This window comes from Maylandia zebra, linkage group LG7 (assembly GCF_041146795.1).
Source record: "Maylandia zebra isolate NMK-2024a linkage group LG7, Mzebra_GT3a, whole genome shotgun sequence".
In the NCBI taxonomy this organism is placed as follows: domain Eukaryota; kingdom Metazoa; phylum Chordata; class Actinopteri; order Cichliformes; family Cichlidae; genus Maylandia; species Maylandia zebra.
In genome coordinates, this window is record NC_135173.1 from 48,146,037 (window position 1) to 48,167,413 (window position 21,377).

General features: G+C 43.1%; 1 protein-coding gene across 1 annotated transcript in view; it reads right to left on the minus strand.

Moving 5' to 3' along the window:
* The window catches only part of astn2 (astrotactin 2), a 303,516-nt gene that overhangs the window by 20,947 nt on the left and 261,192 nt on the right, over nt 1-21,377 (minus strand). Inside the window, exon 20 of the mRNA XM_012916877.3 lies at nt 15,289-15,430. Within this exon, the coding sequence (XP_012772331.2) occupies nt 15,289-15,430 (142 nt within the window). The remainder of the gene's footprint in view (nt 1-15,288; nt 15,431-21,377) is intronic.

Consider the following 21,377-nt stretch of genomic DNA (forward strand, 5'->3'; position numbering starts at 1 on the left):
TTAGTCAGCCACCGATTGTGCAAGTTCCCCCACCTAAAATGATGACAGAGGTCAGTAATTTGCACCAGAGGTACACTTCAACTGTGAGAGACAGAATGTGAAAAAAAAATCCATGAATCCACATGGTAGGATTTGTAAAGAATTTATTCGTAAATCAGGGTGGAAAATAAGTATTTGGTCAATAACAAAAATACAACTCAATACTTTGTAACATAACCTTTGTTGGCAATAACAGAGGTCAAACGTTTACTATAGGTCTTTACCAGGTTTGCACACACAGTAGCTGGTATTTTGGCCCATTCCTCCATGCAGATCTTCTCGAGAGCAATGATGTTTTGGGGCTGTCGCCGAGCAACACGGACTTTCAACTCCCGCCACAGATTTTCTATGGGGTTGAGGTCTGGAGATTGGCTAGGCCACTCCAGGATTTTCAAATGCTTCTTACGGAGCCACTCCTTTGTTGCCCGGGCGGTGTGTTTTGGATCATTGTCATGTTGGAAGACCCAGCTTCGTTTCATCTTCAAAGTTCTCACTGATGGAAGGAGGTTTTGGCTCAAAATCTCACGATACATGGCCCCATTCATTCTGTCCTTAACACGGATCAGTCGTCCTGTCCCCTTGGCAGAAAAACAGCCCCATAGCATGATGTTTCCACCCCCATGCTTCACAGTAGGTATGGTGTTCTTGGGATGCAACTCAGTATTCTTCTTCCTCCAAACACGACGAGTTGAGTTTATACCAAAAAGTTCTACTTTGGTTTCATCTGACCACATGACATTCTCCCAATCCTCTGCTGTATCATCCATGTGCTCTCTGGCAAACTTCAGACGGGCCTGGACATGCACTGGCTTCAGCAGCGGAACACGTCTGGCACTGCGGGATTTGATTCCCTGCCGTTGTAGTGTGTTACTGATGGTGACCTTTGTTACTTTGGTCCCAGCTCTCTGCAGGTCATTCACCAGGTCCCCCTGTGTGGTTCTGGGATCTTTGCTCACCGTTCTCATGATCATTTTGACCCCACGGGATGAGATCTTGCGTGGAGCCCCAGATCGAGGGAGATTATCAGTGGTCTTGTATGTCTTCCATTTTCTGATGATTGCTCCCACAGTTGAATTTTTTCACACCAAGCTGCTTGCCTATTGTAGATTCACTCTTCCCAGTCTGGTGCAGGTCTACAATACTTTTCCTGGTGTCCTTCGAAAGCTCTTTGGTCTTGGCCATGGCGGAGTTTGGAGTCTGACTGTTTGAGGCTGTGGACAGGTGTCTTTTATACAGATGATGAGTTCAAACAGGTGCCATTCATACAGGTAACGAGTTATTGACCAAATACTTATTTTCCACCCTGATTTACGAATAAATTCTTTACAAATCCCACCATGTGGATTCATGGATTTTTTTTTCACATTCTGTCTCTCACAGTTGAAGTGTACCTCTGGTGCAAATTACTGACCTCTGTCATCATTTTAAGTGGGGGAACTTGCACAATCGGTGGCTGACTAAATACTTTTTTGCCCCACTGTATATAGTGGGTGTCGGTCTGTGCTTGTTGTTGGCTCGTTTGTGTTCCATGGTGTTTAGTTTCCTCTCTCTGCGTCTCTCTGTCCCGCACCCCGTTTCGTATGTTCTCAGGTTTGTTATTTAGTTTTCCCAGTTTAGGTTTCTTTAGTCATTTGTCATTTCTCATTGCCTGTTTTGCCACTCCGCCACTTGTAAATAAACGTCACTCGCATCATCAGTCACTGCCTGCATTTTGGGTCCTTTTTCCTCCCACACCACACGGATCGCCCCGGCAGCCGTGACAGTACAAGCTGACCAAACATGGACCCAGTGGCATCTGCACCTTCCGAGGAGCTTCGGGAGGAATTAATCGACTCAATTTTGAGGTGGATTGAGCATGAGGGGAAGGAATTTCGCCACGCCGTGGAAGCCCGGCTACAGCGGCTAATTTCTGACTTTCCCTGGTTGCTCAGCTCACTTCATATTCACTGGTTGCTCACAACTCTTCATATTCATGAAGCAGATGTGAGGAAGCAGTTTAAGAACCTGAATGCTCGGAAAGCTCCCGGCCCAGACGGTGTGTCTCCTGCCACCCTCAGACACTGTGCAAACGAGCTGGCCCCAGTGTTTTCTGGCATTTTCAACTCCTCACTGCAGGCATGTCATGTGCCTGCCTGCTTCAAGTCCTCCACCATAATCCCTGTCCCCAAGAAACCTAGGATCACTGGACTAAATGACTACAGACCCGTGGCTCTGACATCTGTGGTCATGAAGTCTTTTGAGCGCCTAGTTCTCTCCCATCTCAGGACCCTCACGGCCCCCCTCCTGGACCCCCTGCAGTTTGCATATAGAGCCAACAGGTCTGTAGACGACGCCATCAACATGGCCCTACACTTCATCCTGCAGCATCTGGACTCCCCAGGAACCTACGCCAGGATCCTGTTTGTGGACTTCAGCTCTGCCTTCAACACCATCCTTCCAGACCATCTCCGAGACAAGCTTTCCCAGATGAATGTGCCTGATCCCATCTGCCGGTGGATCACTGACTTCCTGACGGACAGGAAGCAGCATGTGAGGCTGGGAAAGAATGTCTCGGACTCCCGGATCATCAGCACCGGCTCCCCTCAGGGCTGTGTTCTTTCTCCTCTGCTCTTCTCCCTGTACACCAACTGCTGCACCTCCACCCACCAGTCTGTCAAGCTAATCAAGTTTGCAGATGACACCACCGTTATTGGACTCATCTCGGACGGGGACGAGTCTGCCTACAGGAGGGAGGTTGAACGTCTGGTGTCCTGGTGCAGCCACAACAACCTGGTGCTGAATGCCCAGAAGACAGTGGAGATTATTGTGGACTTCAGGAAGCACACAGCCCCACTCCCCCCCATCATCCTGACTGACACCCCCATCACCTCTGTGGACTCATTCCGCTTCCTGGGTACCACCATCACCCAGGACCTGAAGTGGGAGCCCACCATCACCTCCGTCATCAAGAAAGCCCAGCAGAGGATGTACTTCCTGAGGCAGCTGAAGAAATTCAACCTGCCAACACGGACGATGATGCAGTTCTACACTGCAATCATCGAGTCCATCCTCACCTCCTCCATCACCGTGTGGTACGCTGGAGCCACTATCAGGGACAAACAGAGACTGCAGCGTGTTGTGCGCTCTGCTGAGAAGGTGATTGGCTGCAGACTCCCATCTTTGCAGGACCTGTACACCTCCAGGACATTGTGGCGTGCAGCTCGGATCTCAGCTGACCCTTCTCACCCTGGACACAGTCTGTTTGACCTGCTCCCCTCAGGCAGGAGGCTCCGGTCCATTCGCACCAGAACCTCTCGCCATAAGAACAGTTTCTTCCCCTCTGCTGTTGGACACATGAACAATAACCATATGACTGTACCCGCCACTAACACATGACCCTACGCTGTGTCACTGCATCATTCCATGTTTGGCACTGATCACCACCTGCACTCATGTATATATCTTTCAACGTAGCACTCTTAATTCTTATTCTCATGTATATATCTCATGTATATCTCATGCACATATCTTTCCACGTAGCACTTTTAATTCTTATCCCTACTTTTATTTTTTTCCATGTCTATTTAAGTGCTATTTATGACACTATGTTTGCACTGAAGCACCGCAGCAATTTCCTAATGTTGTAAACCTGCTCAACATTTGGCAATAAACCCCATTCTGATTCTGATTCTGATTCTGATTCACCCACTCGCACAGGATTTCATTCTGAATGAACTTCACCTTCACCCTCCAGCTGCTACCGCTTCCCGACACAGCCCGGCAGTGAATGTTTTGCACGGCCCGCCGGGGAATCTGCGGCCCGGCCCGCCACATGTGGAATTACCCGGCCGGTCAGAGCTATCTCCGAGAAGGAAGCGACGTTCCCGACGCCCATCGCCACAGCCGGGCCCCGAGACTTCTGAGTTGCCGGCTGTGGTGAGTGAAAAAGACACTCATGAGCCTTCCAATTTAGGGACTGTTTATTCTGGGGCTGTGTTTATTGCATTAGCTGCCCAGCCCGAAGCTCAGTTAGCTGCCCAGCCCAAAGCTCGCTTAGCTGCCCAGCAGCATTCAGCTCTGTCTCCAGTGTACCCGCTACCCGTAGCTCAGTCGCCAAATCCACCACTATCATCATCTGGACCATTACTTTAGTCACCCTCAGTTCAATCTCCTGTTCAGTCGCCACCAGCTGTGTCTCCGGTGTCCCCGCTAGCCCAGACATCAATGCAGTCTCCGTCTTCACCGGCTGCCTCTGTACGGGAGGCTGTGTCTGTGCCTCCCATTTTGGACTCTTCTTGTAGTACTTATTTTAGGCAGAGAGACAAACACCTTGATAATGTAAACATTCCTCAAGAGCTGGCCAGTTCCGAGACTGTGATGCACTCCAGGGCCTCCCCAGAGACTGAGTTTCAACCCGCAGTCGACTCTGGACCCCTGGAGGCTAAGAAGTCAGCTGAGGACTGCACCCTACTGTTGCTGCCTGAGCCAAACCCATGTGTTGCTCAGCTCCAGTCAGCATCAACCCTGCCAGAGGCCCGCGCGCTTGCTGGTTCTGTTTTGTCCCTGCCAGAGGCCCCCGTGCCTGCTGGTTCAGCCCTGTGTGTGCCAGGTGCCCCGGTGCCCGCTGGTTCTGTGACTGTTTTCGCTGGTGGGTCAGAGGAGCCCGTCCAGCCTCATGCCTCGTCAGCTGGGGGGCCCGAGGAGCCCGTCCAGCCTCATGCCTCGTCAGCTCGGGGGCCCGAGGGGCCCGTCCAGCTACCAGCAGCTTCATCCACCTTCTGCAGCGTCGCCTGGTCCAGCTTTAGCTTCGCTGTCGCCTGGTCCAGCGGCAGCCTCTTCCGCCTCGCCTGGTCCAGCCTCCGCATCAGCTTTAGCGTCGCCTGGTCCGGCCTCCGCTTCTTCAGCGTCGCCTGGTCTGGCCTCTGCGTCTGCCTCGCCTGGCCCTGCGGTTGTTGCACCACCGACCAAGGTACGTCCAGTACCTCAGCATTGCTGGCCACTTTCTGGGCCACCAGCCGGATGCCATCACCGTCGTGGGCAACCTCCGGACTGGCTTCGTCTGCGTTGCCGCCGTTGCCGTCCGCACGGTCGGCCTCCGGACTTCTGTCACAGCCGCCACCGCCTTCCGCGTGGTCGCCCTCCAGATTTCCTTCGCCTGTATCGCCGCCACTGCCTTCCGCATGGTCTGCCTCCAGAGATGAATTGTTGTAGTCTCCTGAGTTGTCAGCCTCTGGGCCGGCCTCCTGAACTATGTTTTGGGACCCTGTTCATGGACTCCAGTATGTATGTTTGTGTTTTGGACATTCGTTTGGATCACTGAAGCTTCTTTTTGTTTGGTTTTGTCAAGTGACTCAGAGAGTAATAGTATAGATATTATACCAAGTTATTCATTAAAAACAGGAAGGAACAAAAATAGTGTTTCTTACATAATTAAAAACACATCTGAATTAGGCTTTTACATGTTGACTATCTAAAACGGTAATAAATGTATAGTTTTTAGTTGTTTTACAGTCTGTTCGATTCAAATTCATGATTTATTATCTAGTGTCCAGCTCATTAAAGTCTCACCCCACTCTGTATACAGAAGATAGCATTTTGATTAGCCCACTTACTTGCATAAACAAACACAACATAGACGTTTGAAGGTAGTACATGGTGACGAAAGCTGAAAGCCCAACAAGTAAATTTAGACATTATAAAGAATGATTTTCTACCCGGACAAATAAAGTCTGGCTGAACACATGCGACTTTTACTATCTGACTTTTTGGTATCAATGAGTTTTCACATAAATAATGTTAGATTATCCAGTACATTGTTTGTTTTCTGAAATTACATTTTCTGGAATGTGGCTCCAACTTTTTGTAGAGCATTTTAGTCTGCAATGAAACATTAGGGCCCTAGAAGCCTTGGTAATGATCAAGTATAAAGCCAATACCATTAGAGGTCTTATCAGGGCCTTGATTAAGACAAGTGGAGTTGCCTGCAAAAAAAGTGTCCTCAGACGTAATTCAGACGTAAGCTGTGCTCTTATCACAGAAAAACAACACTGCTGAGAATGTCTAAGCAAAGATACCAGTGTTACAAAGTAAACTGCTTGGGCCCTTAATATTGGTGTTTGTTAGTGGAAGCAGGACTTCTACAGATAAACATTATTGTTGTCCTCACAGATTCTTACTTAACTCTGTTTTTAATCAGCTCTCCAAAAAAACTTGGTTCATGAATTTTTTTTACCCCACAGGAGAGTGGGACTTTATTGTAGCTTTAGAGGCTGAATTATATATAAATCCACCAGCCTCTTTAATAAGCACATGTTGTTAGTACCTGGTTAGAACCCCATCTGCCTTCAGAATTGTATTAATTCTTTGTGGTACAGATTCAACAAGGTTCCGGAAATCTTCCTCAGAGATTTTGGTCCATAGAGATTGAAAATGTGACGTCACTCAGGGGTAAAACCGCAAAGAATTCTGGGAACTCGTGGCAAGAGGTACTAGCGCACGCAGGCTTTCAATTGAAATCAGTTATACAGCGATAAAAAGAAACACAAAAAATGGCAAGAAGCTGTTGTATTATTAACTGACAGCCACGGGAAGCCGACGGGTAAAGAGATCGGTTGTTATCGGATTACGTCGTTGAAGAGAAATTGTTCGAGCCGTGTTTCCGAAGTAACAAAGAGGCGACGGGTGGCCTGGACTGCAGCCATTCAAAGAACAAATATAACATCCCAGAACACTCCAGCTCACAGGTTAGTCTGCTCCAAGCATTCCCACACAGGTCAGTCTGCTGTTGTAGTTAATGCGTCATTTTTCTTAACATAATTAGTGATATAGGTTACAAGCAAGTCTGGCGCTGAACAGAAATTGTCGCGCTATGCTCCTTTGTTTATTGTGCATAAATAGTGAATTGTCCTGACACAATATTGCGTTTCGCTTCTGTTATTATGGTACATTGACAAAAACATATACTTTTATTCACAGGATAAAACAGTTGTTTTGTATCACTAATTGTCCAGTGTGATTACAGCATACAATATTATGAGACTGGTAAACTTATGATACGTACGATGGTCTTTACTTTCACGGTACATTTCAAGGTCCTGTACCCATCCATCGGTAAACTGTTCCTGGGCTTGTTGCAGTGACCTGAAGTTATTAAACTTCATGAGTGTATGCACTCACTCCAAGAACGTAAAATTATAAATCTGAGCGTGGTGAAAGTTGGGCAGCACGCTAACGTATTTTGTCCCTCTGTGTGCTCGTAAGGGTGTAACCCTTTCACTGGTTTGATTTTTTTCCTCGTATCTTTTCTTTGACTTTTCATCAAGTCTGTCTTTGTACGGACCGGCATTGTTCTCCTTCGTTTTGTACATACCTTTTTGAGGGCAAAGAAAAAGCAAGAATTTATTGGAACCGAAGAATGAACGTTTTGCGGTGCTGCAAATGCTTGCATTTGATGCGGTACTTGGATTGTTTTGCCACGAGTTCACGGCATGCAATGCGCGAAAGTCACGTGGTCTGTCAATCTCTATATTGACACGATCACATCCGTGATGTGAATCTCCCTTTCCACTACATCCCAAAGGTGCTCTGTTAGATTGGGATCTGGTGACAATGGAGGCTGTTTAAATACAGAAAACTCATTGTTCAAATAAGCAGTTTAAGATGATTTAATAAGATGAACTTTGCTACATGGCCCACTATCCTGCTGAAAGCAACTATCAGAAGATGGGCACACAGATGTGCCAACCAGTGCGGTCTTCTGCTGCTGTAGACCATCTGCTTCAAGGTTCGCCAACAACCGTGCCATGTTCTAAGTAAATCACCTTTCTTCCTCATTCTGATGCTTGGTTTCAACTTCAGCAGATCATCGTGGCCATGTCTACATGCCTAAATCTACTGAGCTGCTGCCATTTGATTAGCTGATTACATATTTGCCCTAATGAGCAGTTGTACCTAACAAAGTGGGTTTATATTAATGTGCATAGAGCACAGATAATTGATTAGTTTATTGATTAGTGAAGACAAGACACCAGGGCACCATGACTCTTGATTACACCATGAACAAACCACTCTCTGGTTAAGTGCTATTGGTAAAGCTACAGTATTCAAAATAATATAAAAATAATAAATTAAATAATCACTTTTACTACACATTTCTACCTACAGAAAAATAATAAGAGCAAAATTGCTGAGATGCAGTTTTAACTAAATTTTGTTTAATCTTAGATGCTCAGGTACTGCAAAATTACTACTGCAATTGTGTTGAATTTGTTCTTTGAATTTAAAAATGCTGTTTCTTAAAACCTCTGATCGTGACTGAGAACATTACAGAATGGAAGCATCTGCAGTGTTGACAATAAGTATGCAACCCTGGTTAAGTCAGTCCAGCTGTTGCTGAGGAGAAAGTAACAAAAATGTACCCACTAAAACAAAAAATAATATATGTAGTAGGAAGTGTGCCCTATCCGGGGAGGATGTGGAGTTGCTGGTATTTGCCTATTGTTGTTTTGTTAAGCTGAAAATATAATCACAACATAGTGCTTAATGGAAGGTTTTTAAACTCTATGGTAATGGAAAAAAATTAACATCATAAAAATGAGACAAATCGATTTAGTTGCAATAAATTATGATTTGAAACCCAGAAATGTGCCAGAGAATGACATACAAATTTAAATGAGTATGCTCTCTTGGTGACATACTGCAATCTCTGATGATGTTTGAATTTTAATAATGACAACTTATAATAACCTTTAAATCAGTGTTAGCTGAGCTTACAGGACTATATGCAGTCCTGTGAAACTAACCAAACCCCATGCTTCAGTAGCTTGACAAACCACCTTTAGCAGCAATAACTTGAAGAAATTGCTTCTGTGTGACCTTATCAGTCTCTCACTTTGTTGCAGAGAAATTTTCTTCCCTCCCTTATTTACAGCATTGATTCAGTTTATTAAGATCTGCAGGCATTCTTTTATGCATAACTCTTTATTTAAGGTCATTCCACAGCATTTCAATTGGGTTGACTTCTAGAGTTTGACTGGAGCACTGTAACGTGCGAGTTTAATTTGTATTTTTTTTTGTTTTTTTTAGATATATGCCCAGATCAAATGGTTAAAAAACAGGCCTTTTTCATCAGACCTCGACTACCTTGAATGACTAGTAATATTGTTTTTCACCAAAAGCGGCACTGTGCATTAGGGCCAGACAACCGTGGCCTGAGGTGTTCAAAAAAACTTGTTCAGTTTTTCTCTAATTGAACTGTCATAAACTTTAGTCTGTCTCAATGTGACAGACTGGTGGCCTGTGTGCCTCCCCTCTCACTCTATGGCAGCTGGGATAGGCTCCAATTCAATTTTAATTATACAGCACCAAATCACAACAGTAGTCGCCTCAAGGCACTTTATAGTGTAAGGTAGACCCTACAATAATACATACAGAGAAAAAATCCAACAGCCCCCTATGAGCAAGCACTTTGGCGACAGTGGGAAGGAAAAATTCCCTTTAAACAGGAAGAAACCTCGAGCAGAACCAGGCTCAGGGAGGGGTGGCTGTGACCGGTTGGGCAGAAAAAAAGAAGACAGGATATGTGAGGTGAGGTCAAAGTCAAAGTCAGCTTTATTGTCAATTCTGCCACATGTACAGGACATACAGAGAATAGAAACTACGTTACTCTCAATCCCTAGATAAAATAGCAAATGAACATTTAAATATAAGAGTGATTAAAAATGCAAGTAAAATAATTAAAAAGTAAAATTTAAATAAATAAATACAATACAATTTTTACATATAACAAGAAAGCTATACAATATACAATATAATGAGTAAATGACATTGAGTGCAAACCAGGCAGAGTAGTGCAAATGGGCAAATAGTGCAAATGGAGATTTGGTAATGTACGGTAAGAGATAGTGTAACAACAAAGTCTTATGAGGTAGTGGCAGTCCAATGCTCCACAAAGTGACTGGTAACTGGTGCAGGTCAGTGAGTGAGTTAGAGTGTGTGTGTGTGTGTGTGTGTGTGTGTGTGTGTGTGTGTGTGTGTGTGTGTGTGTGTGTGTGTGTGACAGAGTTCAGTAGGACCGTGGAGGAGAGAGGGGAGAGGGGGCAGAATCGGGAGGGAGTTAAGCTTCCTGACAGCCTGATGGATGAAGCTGTCCTTCAGCCTGCTGGTCCTGGCCTGGAGACTCCGCAGTCTCCTCCCCGACGGCAGCAGCTTGAAGAAGCTTTGCATTGGGTGCATGGGATCAGCCGCTATGCAAAGGGCTTTTTTAGTGAGACGGGTGCTGTAAATGTCCTGGAGGGAGGGGAGAGAGACACCAATGATCCTCTCTGCAGCTCTCACTATGCGTTGGAGGGTTCTATGACAGGACGCATTGCAGGTTCCAAACCACACAGTGATGCAGCTCGACAGGATGCTCTCGATGGTGCCTCTGTAGAAAGTGTACATGATGGGGGCTGGTGCTCCTGCTCCTCTTAGTTTGCGGAGAAAGAAGAGACGCTGCTGTGATTTCTTGGCCAGTGCTGTGGTGTTGTACGTCCAGGAGAGATCCTCTGTGATGTGCACACCCAAGAACTTGGTGCTGCTCACTCTCTCCACAGACGCTCCGTCAATGGTCAGAGGAGCATGTTGGGTGTGCATTCTCCTGAAGTCCACAACAATCTCCTTCGTCTTCTCCACATTCAGAGAGAGATTGTTGTCAGCACACCACGTGGCCAGGCGTCTCACCTCACTTCTGTAGTCGGTCTCATCCCTGTTGCTAATGAGACCCACCACCGTTGTGTCGTCCGCAAACTTGATGAAGAGGTTGGAGCTGTATGATGGAGTGCAGTCATGGGTCAGCAGAGTGAAGAGGAGGGGGCTCAGCACACATCCCTGCGGGGCCCCCGTGTTTAAAATGATGGTGCTGGATGTATTACTGCCGACCCGTACTGCTTGAGGTCTTCCGGTGAGGAAATCCAACAGCCAGTTGCACAGTGAGGTGTTGAGCCCCAGCTGGACCAGTTTTTGAGTGAGCTGTTGGGGGATTATGGTGTTGAATGCTGAACTGAAATCTATGAACAGCATTCGAACATATGAGTCATTTTTGTCCAGGTGTGTGAGTGCCGAGGTGACGTGATGGTGGTGCTTAAACACAAGGCTGCAGCAATATTTCACGTCGAGAGATAACAATCCTCAGCACAAAGTGTCCTTTCTCCTTCATGTGCATTCAAAGGACAAAAAATACACACTTTCAAGGTTTGAAAAGTTCCAAAGTTTGGACCAAGGAGACAAATGATTTGAGTGAGAAATAGAGGAGGCCAACTTTGTCCACTGGGAACAACTATTATTGAACATAAGAGGTGGCCTCCAACACCAACTATCAGCTACTTGAAAGGCAGTCTTGAGATCACTTCCCAGGCATTTCAACCCCTACTCACACCTCGAACATGTGACCCTTAATATCTCACACAATGGCACAGTGAGGCAATGGCTTACAAAGGATTCAAATCAAATCAAATCAAATCAAATCAAATCAAATCACTTTTTATTGTCACATCACATGTGCAGGCACACTGGCACAGCACATGCGAGTGAAATTCTTGTGTGCGAGCCCCACAAGCAACAGAGATGTGCAAACACAACAACACAAACGAGCAAAATACAAGAATGGCCAACCTGAAACTAATAAATATATGTACAATATATAATAGTGTATGCATTTCTGGATGTGTATACTAAATATTTTCCTACGTGTGTGTGTGTGTGTGTGTGTGTGTGTGTGTGTGTGTGTATACACATTTTTACAAATTAAATAGTAAAAAAATAAAATAAAATAATAATAATAATAATAAAATATATAAAATATACAGAGTTGAATATGTGCAAAACAAGTGGCATTTATATACAGTGTGGAGTGCATAATGTTGAAGTTCCAGTAGTGAAGCTGAGGTGTCTATGACGTGTTCAGCAGTCTGATGGCCTGATGGAAAAAGCTGTCTCTCAGTCTGCTGGTACGGGACCGGATGCTGCAGAACCTCCTTCCTGATGGAAGCAGTCTGAACAGTTTATGGCTGGGGTGACTGGAGTCCTTGATGATCCTCCCCGCTTTCCTCAGGCAGCGCTTCCTGTAGATGTCTTGGAGGGAGGGAAGCTCACCTCCAATTATCCGTTCAGAGCACCGCACTACTCGCTGGAGAGCTTTGCAGTTGTAGGCGGTGCTGTTGCCATACCAGGTGGTGATGCATCCAGTGAGGATGCTCTCAATGGCACAGTGATAGAAGGTCCTGAGGATGCGGGGGCTCATGCCGAATCTTTTCAGTCTCCTGAGAAAGAAGAGGCGCTGCTGCGCCTTCTTCACTGTTTTGTTTGTGTGTACTGACCACGTAAGATCCTCAGCCAGGTGTACGCCAAGGAACCGGAAGCTGCTCACTCTCTCCACAGCAGCGCCGTTGATGGTGATGGGGGTGTGTACTTCTCTGCACCTCCGGAAGTCCACTATCAACTCCTTTGTCTTTGCGATGTTGAGGGTGAGATGGTTGTCTTGACACCAGTGGGTCAGGGCGCTGACCTCCTCCCTGTAAGCCGTCTCATCACCGTTGGTGATAAGACCCACCACTGTAGTGTCGTCCGCAAACTTCACAATGATGTTGGAGCTGTTAGTGGCTGTGCAGTCGTAGGTGTAGAGTGAGTACAGGAGAGGGCTCAGTACACACCCCTGTGGAGCACCAGTGTTCAGTGTGATGGGGGATGAGGTGATGCTGCCCAGTCTGACCACCTGGCGTCTGTCAGACAGGAAGCTAAGGATCCAGCTGCAGAGGGAGCTGCTCAGTCCTAGATCCTGCAGTTTCCTGTCCAGCTTCGAGGGAACGATGGTATTGAATGCTGAGCTGTAATCTACAAACAGCATCCTCACATACGTGTCTCTCTTCTCCAGGTGTAACAGGGCAGTGTGTAGTGTCAGGGCTATGGCATCATCAGTGGATTCACACCTTGATTCCTGTGACTGCAATAACCAATGGCTTAATTCACACCTTGGCTCATGTGACCCCTCACGATTCACATGATGACTGGGGAGTAAATAACTCTCAGGATCACCTCCAAAGAGGACAAAATTATAATGGATGAATTACTTGGAACTCCCCATCAGTTTTTGGAGCTGAGGAAGCCTCTCAGATTAGAAGTGAAATGTCTTCAAACATCTTGAAACATATTCAAGCATTTAGGACTAAAATGATCTGGATGACTAAGAACTTGCACAGACATACAACCAGGAGACTGTGACTCATGTTACATTTGGAAAGTTGAACCAGCCTTAAAATTTCTTTCACTCACTGTCTGGTTATGTTTAAGTATTCAAAGTTTTTTGGTTTAGTTAAGGTACTAAGAAATACAAGGTTACTGGTTACTTTAAACCTAAATGGTGAAAAATGATCCTATCAAGTGTGTGAAACTTTGACACTACAGGGGTCTTTTTCAAGCATGAGTCACACAGTACACCTTGTAGTTATCTATGAAACACAGAAAAATAGCTTTTTGACAGAAGCCATATTTGACACCCTGTGGATGAAAACAGGCTGAATAAGCTTAGATTATTAGATTCCTGAAAGTAGCCACCATTTGCTTTTTTGACAGCGCTGCAAGCCCTTGGCCTTCTCTCGATGAGCTTCATGATGTAGTCACCTGTCAGGGTGCCTTGTCAGGGTTCATTTGTGGAATTTCTTGCCTTATTAATGGGGTTCGGACCATCAGTTGTGTTGTGCAGAAGTCAGGTTAGTACAGTAAAGAGTAAAGAGGAACGGCAGTCTATCATTACTTCAAGAACTTTGAATGTGTCCCCAAGTGCATTCACAAAAACCATCAAACACTACAACAAAACTGGCTCACATGAGGAAAGGAAGACCAAGAGTCACCTCTGCTACTGGCGATAAATTCATCCAAGTCATCAGCCTCGGAAATCGCAAGTTAGCAGCACCTCAGATAAATGCCACACAGCGTTCCGGTAGCAGACACATCTCCACATCAACTGTTCAGAGGACACTAATAATGCATGAATCAGGCCTTTATGGTCAAATAGCTGCAAAGAAACCACTACTAAGGAAAAGCAACAAGCAGAAGAGCTTTGTTGTTCTAAGAAACACAAGGAATGGACATTAGACCAGGGGGAAATCTGTGCTTTGGTCTGATGAGTCGAAATCTGAGATCTTTGGTTCCACCCACCGTGTCTTTGTGCGGTGCAGAAAAGGTGAATATTTATTTGTCAAACGGGACAATGACCCCAAACACACCTCTAGGCTGTGTAAGAGCTATTTGACCAAGAAGGAGAGTGATGGAGTGCTGCGCCAAATGGCCTGGCCTCCACAGTCCTAAACCCAATCGAAATGGTTTGGGATTCTTCTTTAAAGAATCTAGCATATAAAACATGTTTTGAGCTATTTAACACTTTTACATAATTCCATACGTGTTCATTCATAGTTTGGATTATGTAAACAATATACAAAGTTCATTTAGCAAATAAAAGAAGAAGAAAAAAGATACAAATTGAAGCTAATATATTTCAATATTACTTCACCTGTAGTGATTCAGTTACATAACGAAAAGGAGTGGGAAGAAGTACACACTTATTTAATCCCACTCTTTGCCATAAGTTATCAGTCTATATTTAATCAGCTTCCTTACTGATATAATCTGCAGTAATAATGACGAACAGATTTCTAATATAATATAGACACCACATCATATCCTTATGTTTTTGTGATCCTATAACTTTACCTCCACACCAATACCTCCAGTTTCAATGAGCATAAATAAAATTTCCTAAACAGAGACATTGACTGAATTTCAATAATTTCCTTTTCTTTATCACTCATGAAGATCATTTCGTTATAACTCTTTTTGAACTGCTTTTTGTTTGGACATTGCTTCAACTCCATACTCGAACTGCTCCATAGTTTTGATGCCTTCAGTGATAATCTACAATTTAAAGAGTTATGAAAATTAAAAAAAACAAAACATTAAATCAGAAGGTGTTTCCAAATGCTCGACTGGTATTGTATATTGTAGGGTAGTGTTTTGTACATTTGCATAGAGGATGTGGAGCTACCTCTTGGCTCTTGGTGAATAATGGAGCAGCAAACAATCTAAACTTGATTTTCATTGTCATGGTGGCCTTCATTGTAAAATTCTAATTTTTTAGGGCCATTGAGAGAATATGTTTCTGCCCACTGATCTTAAGAGGCAGTGACAAACACCATTGACTTGGTGTAGTTCAATGAGGCAGAGGGCAAAGAAGAGACTTACTTGTAGAGGCTGTCGGGTTCCAGGCACTTGAAGACCACTGAATATAGCACAGAGTGGGGATGGTCTCCACTCCTCCTCCCAGCAACAACACAGGATGAACCCAAACCAGAAAACAGATCATCCATCAAGCTCAGGACCTCACCTTATAAAGAGATAACATTGGAAGGAAAGGGAAAACAATGAAAGCACGAATTGAAGTCTGAACCAAAGAAAGGTTCTTACAAAAAGGTCACTTTGGAAATGTTATTTGGCCTGTTTTACTATTAAATATTTTGAGGGGGGAAAAAATGAACAATTGCAAACGTATCTTTCAACATTGCATTTTATCTATTGTTCCATCTATTGCGAAACAATCCCACATGTTTTGGTTCCACCACATGTTTTAACATAAGAAAAACAACAGTGCAAAACACGAGCTTAGTCATGAATGGATTTCTACATTTAGGCATGGAGCTCTTGTAACTGTGCAATTTGAATGATGTTGTTTCACCTCTGCCTGCTCAAGCCGAGGCCATAACAAATGGGACTTTTTACTGTCAGGAACCCATTCACATTACATTACAGAACTGTAAAGAGAACAGGATTTCATACACATTTTGACTTATTGTACATGCTGCTATTACACTGACACCTCCTTGAACACAGTGGTGTCTCAAAAACAGCTTACTTCACAAGCTGTGCAAGAAAAGCAATGCACAATTGTTCATTTAGACACAGGCATACACAACATCAGTTTCCAGTACTCATGGGGGTGATGGAAAAAAGGCGAGACCTGTCAAACTACTGTGGTTTAAAAGCTCTCAAATAGTTGGATTTTAAACTATTTCTACATGAGGTAAAGGGCAGCTTAATTTTAGCTTATGATACGTGTGCCAAATTATAAACACAGAGAGTCTGGCTGGTGGGGCACAAGGGGATGGTAAGAAAAGGTTGCAAGGAAGAGGAAAAAGAACTGCACGAATGAATGATTTGACCTTTTCACAGAAAGAGCTCTGTGTATAGGAGGTTGCCCCCAAACACATTCCAGCACTATTACAGGATTACTCCTCCAAAGGTCTTACCTTTCTAAACATCACTCTCAAACTGTGTTAATTTATATTGTTGTTAAAGTCCACGTGAGGCTGAAAGTAAGTTGTGAATACTGGTATCAGTTTTGTTCAAAACAACATCTCAGGGATGTTGGTGGTATGTCCTGTAGCGCACAGTTCAAATAGAAATTAAACTTTATCTTTCACCTTAAGCAACTTTCAACAATAAAAAAACTCAAATAATACCAAATACCAAATCTGTTCCATCACAGAGTCTAAAAAAATTAAAAATAATACAAAAAACACAGCATGCACAAATGTTCAGTAAAAGAAAAAAAGAAAAAAAAGATCAGGAGAGAACTAGTAAAGAGCGAGGCTGTACAAGAAAAAAGGCAGTGAGTTTTATGATTATGTTTTATGATTTTGGATGTGGTCGTGGAGAAGAATGATGTCGTCAGTGGATGTTTTGATGATCAGGGTAAATCAAAAAGTTGAAACGCCACTAAAGTATACTTCAGAAGTTTTTGGAGAAGTTGGGGAGATTTGTCATTTTTATTTTTATTATTATTATTCTGACTTGCAAAAATCAAGTGACAGGGCGACTGACAAACTGAGAGCTTAGTCTCTGACAAGTAAGTTATTGTTTGTTGCTAAGACAAAATTCTTGTTTTTTTTATTTGCTTGGTTTAAACGGCACTTTCAAAAACTTGACAGACAACAAAAGTATCTCTCTGAAGATTTGAAATAGCATATTCACACAAACCTTCTAGGACATGATTTTTGCATAAATTAAATAGTGACAAGTAAAAATAGATGAAAGGATTAAATGAAAGAGCTGTAGTAGATTACCCAGTAACTGCCATCAATTCATAACTCACTTATCTTGTATTAGAGATGCACAAGTGAGTTTTCTTAACACTTTAAGTTCTCCATGTGCCTGCATGGGTTTCCTCCAGCTACACTGGCTTCCTTGGACAGTCTAAGGATGTGCTCGGTTTACGTTAATTAATGATTTAGTAAGGTATTACTGGACATACGGTACAGAACGTATATTTAAGTAGCAGCATTTGGTATTAATTAGCTGATCAAAACGACAAATTATTATACAATTATCAATTCAAAGAGTCACCAAAGACCATAGTGGGTATTACATAACTAATAAATATTTTAATTACTCTTACAACAAATTGTTAAACCAATGAACCTACCCTCTTTCCCTACTAATTTACAATACAATTTATGCAGCACAGCACAACACAACCTAGTCCTTTAGACTGATCCTTCATAGGAACACTGACAGTTCTGGCACCTTGAGAGTGGTGAGGAGTACTCTGAAATTTTGCTCACACCATGCAACTATAAAAAAGCAGAGCTAACAAAAATTGAAAGCATTCAGATTTTGTTCAGAATAATAAAGACAGATTACCGTGCCTGATCTCTACCTTGAAAGCAACTCTAAATTCCTTCTAACACGCTTTGAGCATCAGTAAGAGCACGTGCTATATAAATACCAGTCCACTTACAAAAGAGTTGAAAAGAACTTAAAATACACATTTGTGTTTTAGAACTTGGCCTCACAATATCAACATAAGTTAGCATACTAGTTTTGAAACACAATTTTCTAGAGATCATTACCAAAATCTACAAGAAGAATAATTTGCTGCCATAACACATAGTGCAGGATTGGGGTCAAGCATGTGTACTTTGGTAACCCCTTGCATACCACCTTCTGTTTTAGAGAGTATGGAGAAGATGTGCATGTCTATTTTCATCTGGTATCACAGGAGAGGAAACGTGAGGAGGGTTTGTGTGTGTATGCATCCCTAGGAGTGGAGAATGGGCTGATTAACTGAATATGTTCACACGTGCAAAATGATGTATGACTCAACTGCTAAAGTGGAAGTTTTTTTTACAAGCTATTGGCACACATATTGGCGCACATGTTTGGCTGTGTCTATGCGTGTTTTTGATTTCTACTCAAGACTTTCAAATGCGATAGCTTAAAAGGGGATATCTTATAAGTGATTTCATATCAGAATTAGGTAAAGATAATCAAAATCCAATCCATTAACAATAGAATAAGAAATGTGAGCACACCCAGAAGCAGCATTTATTGTTATGAGGGTTCCTCATGGGTAGGCCTGTGGTCCGTCAACATTTCTGTCAATACCGAAGCCAAACAGCTCACAGCTGGCAAAAATTAAGGCCCCTGAAATTCTATTACGGTAAAAGCCATTTTGCGTGTTCTCCAGCTTACATGGCGATTAAAACCTCATGGTAAATGCCAGGTGACCTTTTTAGTAAGCAGAGAGAAGAACAAATAACAGCAAATCATGGGAAAGTGACGTCTTGGGCTGACTGACAGTGTACAAAAGAACCACTCTGATTCAAACACATCCTGGCCTTGTAACTATGATGTAGTTGCAAACAAGTCATGATAAGTTTATTTGTACAGACCGATATCATATACAATGTCTCAAAGAGCTTTGCTGCGCCACAACAGAAACAGTTCCTGACCCAGGCTGGCGCAAAGTCTCTGAAAAAAACAAAACAAAACAAGGAATACCCCTCTCAGAAAACTTTGGCACGTAACAACACAAAAAGGAGGAGGTAGGGAGGGCAAAAGAGGAAAAGAGAATCAAAGAGGTCCTTCCTTCACGGAAAGCATAAGTAACAGCAAGTGGAAGACACAATAACAAAAATAATTGCAGCACACAAAAACATAACTGTGGTATTATAAAGGAGTAAATGTGTATGCAGAGAAAATCTACACATGTACTATGGACTTTATATTCACGTTTATGTGCATCTTCTGAACTTGGATGTGGAAATGTGTGCACATGTGGAACGGGACATGTGGGGGTTTTCTGTCTTTAAACCAAACTTGCCATTCTGTTATGGCAGACATAGCCTTTCACATAGAGTTTCTAATTCATGCACAGTCTAACTGCTTTAGCCATTAGCTGTATTTGTCTTTCTGTATATGTTTTTATTTGAATGAGAATGTATATGCAAATCGTCAAGGTGAGCTGGTTTATGGATTAGATATGTTTAGATATTTTTTCTTCAAGGAGGAAATTTGAAAGTATCAGAAGAAGAAAAAATGTAATTGGAATTGATAAATGAACTTATTCACTTACATACAAGTGAGTAATAACACTAAAGCACTTTTTTATTAAACAAGTATAAGTAGTTGCTTCAAAGTGCTGAATTTGAATAGTATAGCTTTTCATTGCAAGGATATATTGGTGTAAGTAGGGTAGGGATTAATAAGGGTAGAAAATCAAAAATAATCTATGGGAGAGATAACAAAAATTTTAGGAATGTCCAGGAAGAAAAAAAAATCTGAACCGGCTAACTCAGCAACACTAAAAAGTTTGAAAGACCACAGAAGACAACTAAAGTGCATGATGAGAGAATTATTTCCATGGTTAAGAAAAACAATTACACAACTAAGCCTTTATGAATGGAAATACAAATGGTTTACAACAAGGTGCAAACCACTGGTTACATGGATTCGACTTTGCCAAAAAACATCTAAAATGGTCTGCACAGTTCTGCAAAACGTTCTGGCCAGATGAAACCAAGATTAACTTGCACCAGATGGGAAGACAAAAGTATGAAGGAGAGAAACACTCATGATCTGAATCATACCGCATTATCTGTCAAACATGGTGCAGGGAATGTAATGGCGTGGCCATGAATGGCTCTCAGTGGAACTGGGTCACTCGTGTTTATTGATGATGTGGCTGCTGAGAGAACTATCAGGATAAATGCTAAATTGTACATAGCAAAACTGATCAGACAGCATTTCACAGTGTGAATGGATGATGACCCAAAGCATACTGCAAAAGTAACAGTATGGTTTGTGAGATAAAAAACTGAAAGGGACGCACAAACAAGCAGCAACTGAAGTTTGCTGCAAGGCGATACTAAGTATAAAAATGTCAGTAATTCTTCAAAAGTTAATATAATCGTTCTTGTTAAACCCACTGAATTAAAGCTAAAGTTCTGCACCACTGTTACACATTGACTCTATGTCCAAAGGCAAAACTAGTAAAACTAGAAAAAACTGTCTTTGTCCTACAATCTGTTCTGCATATACCATAAAATTTAGGTGCCTAACTAACTAACTAACTATATAAACTAAGTGTGACCTGCTCCAGCGTCTCCATATCTGGGTGCCACCACAATAACTGCACTCCAGTATTTAACTACTGCTTCAGGAGTCATCCAGCCCAACCAGCCTTCTTCACAACCAATGGTTGCCTTCTATGGCAGGCAGCTATGACCTTCTGACCACAGCTCCTAAATGAGCGTTTCTGCAACTGAGTCTTTGAAGATGGCCAACTCAGATGCTATGTCCCCCATCTCCCCTGGGATGCAATTAACTGTTCAGTAACTGCAGGGTTTACCATTTCTGTCCAGCAGTCTTTCCTGCCATCTGATCCAACTCACCACTAGTTGTTCAGCTCTGCTAATCTCTTCAACCTTGTGTCCAATCACTGACCAATGGGCTAAGTGCTTTGGTAAAATTTAAACTTGTGCTCTGCTTTAGGTCAGGCCATTCCTACAAATGACCTCTCTTCCAGTACATTATCCAAGATCCCATCCAGAATCGCCTTGCCATCCAGAGCCTTGCTCTCTGTGACTCAGTCACGCAGAGGTGACCCTCTCACGCTCCAGTGCAAATTCCATGACTGCAGCACTCAGCCAGCCAGGGGCTTGTTAGTATCCCCACAAACTCCCCGGTTCCTCTCATTATATGTAAAATCTGGATAAGGATAGAGTCCAGCCCCTCGCAGCGGTTAGGTTCCAGAACCCTTGTATAGAGGTGAGCCCAAATAAAATTAGTTGGTACCACTCCACCTAACACACTACCTTTTAAAAAAAATATTTTTAAACAGATAAAAAAAAAGCTGTTAGCAAGCTTGTCTTCCTGATCTGGCTCCAAGAACAGGTCCTGGTTTCCCTCACAGAGGAAGCTGCAGCATCTCAGATGCAATTCTTTTTTTTTCTTTTAATGAGACTGGTGACGTTTCATTTTACTGGAATTGTTGC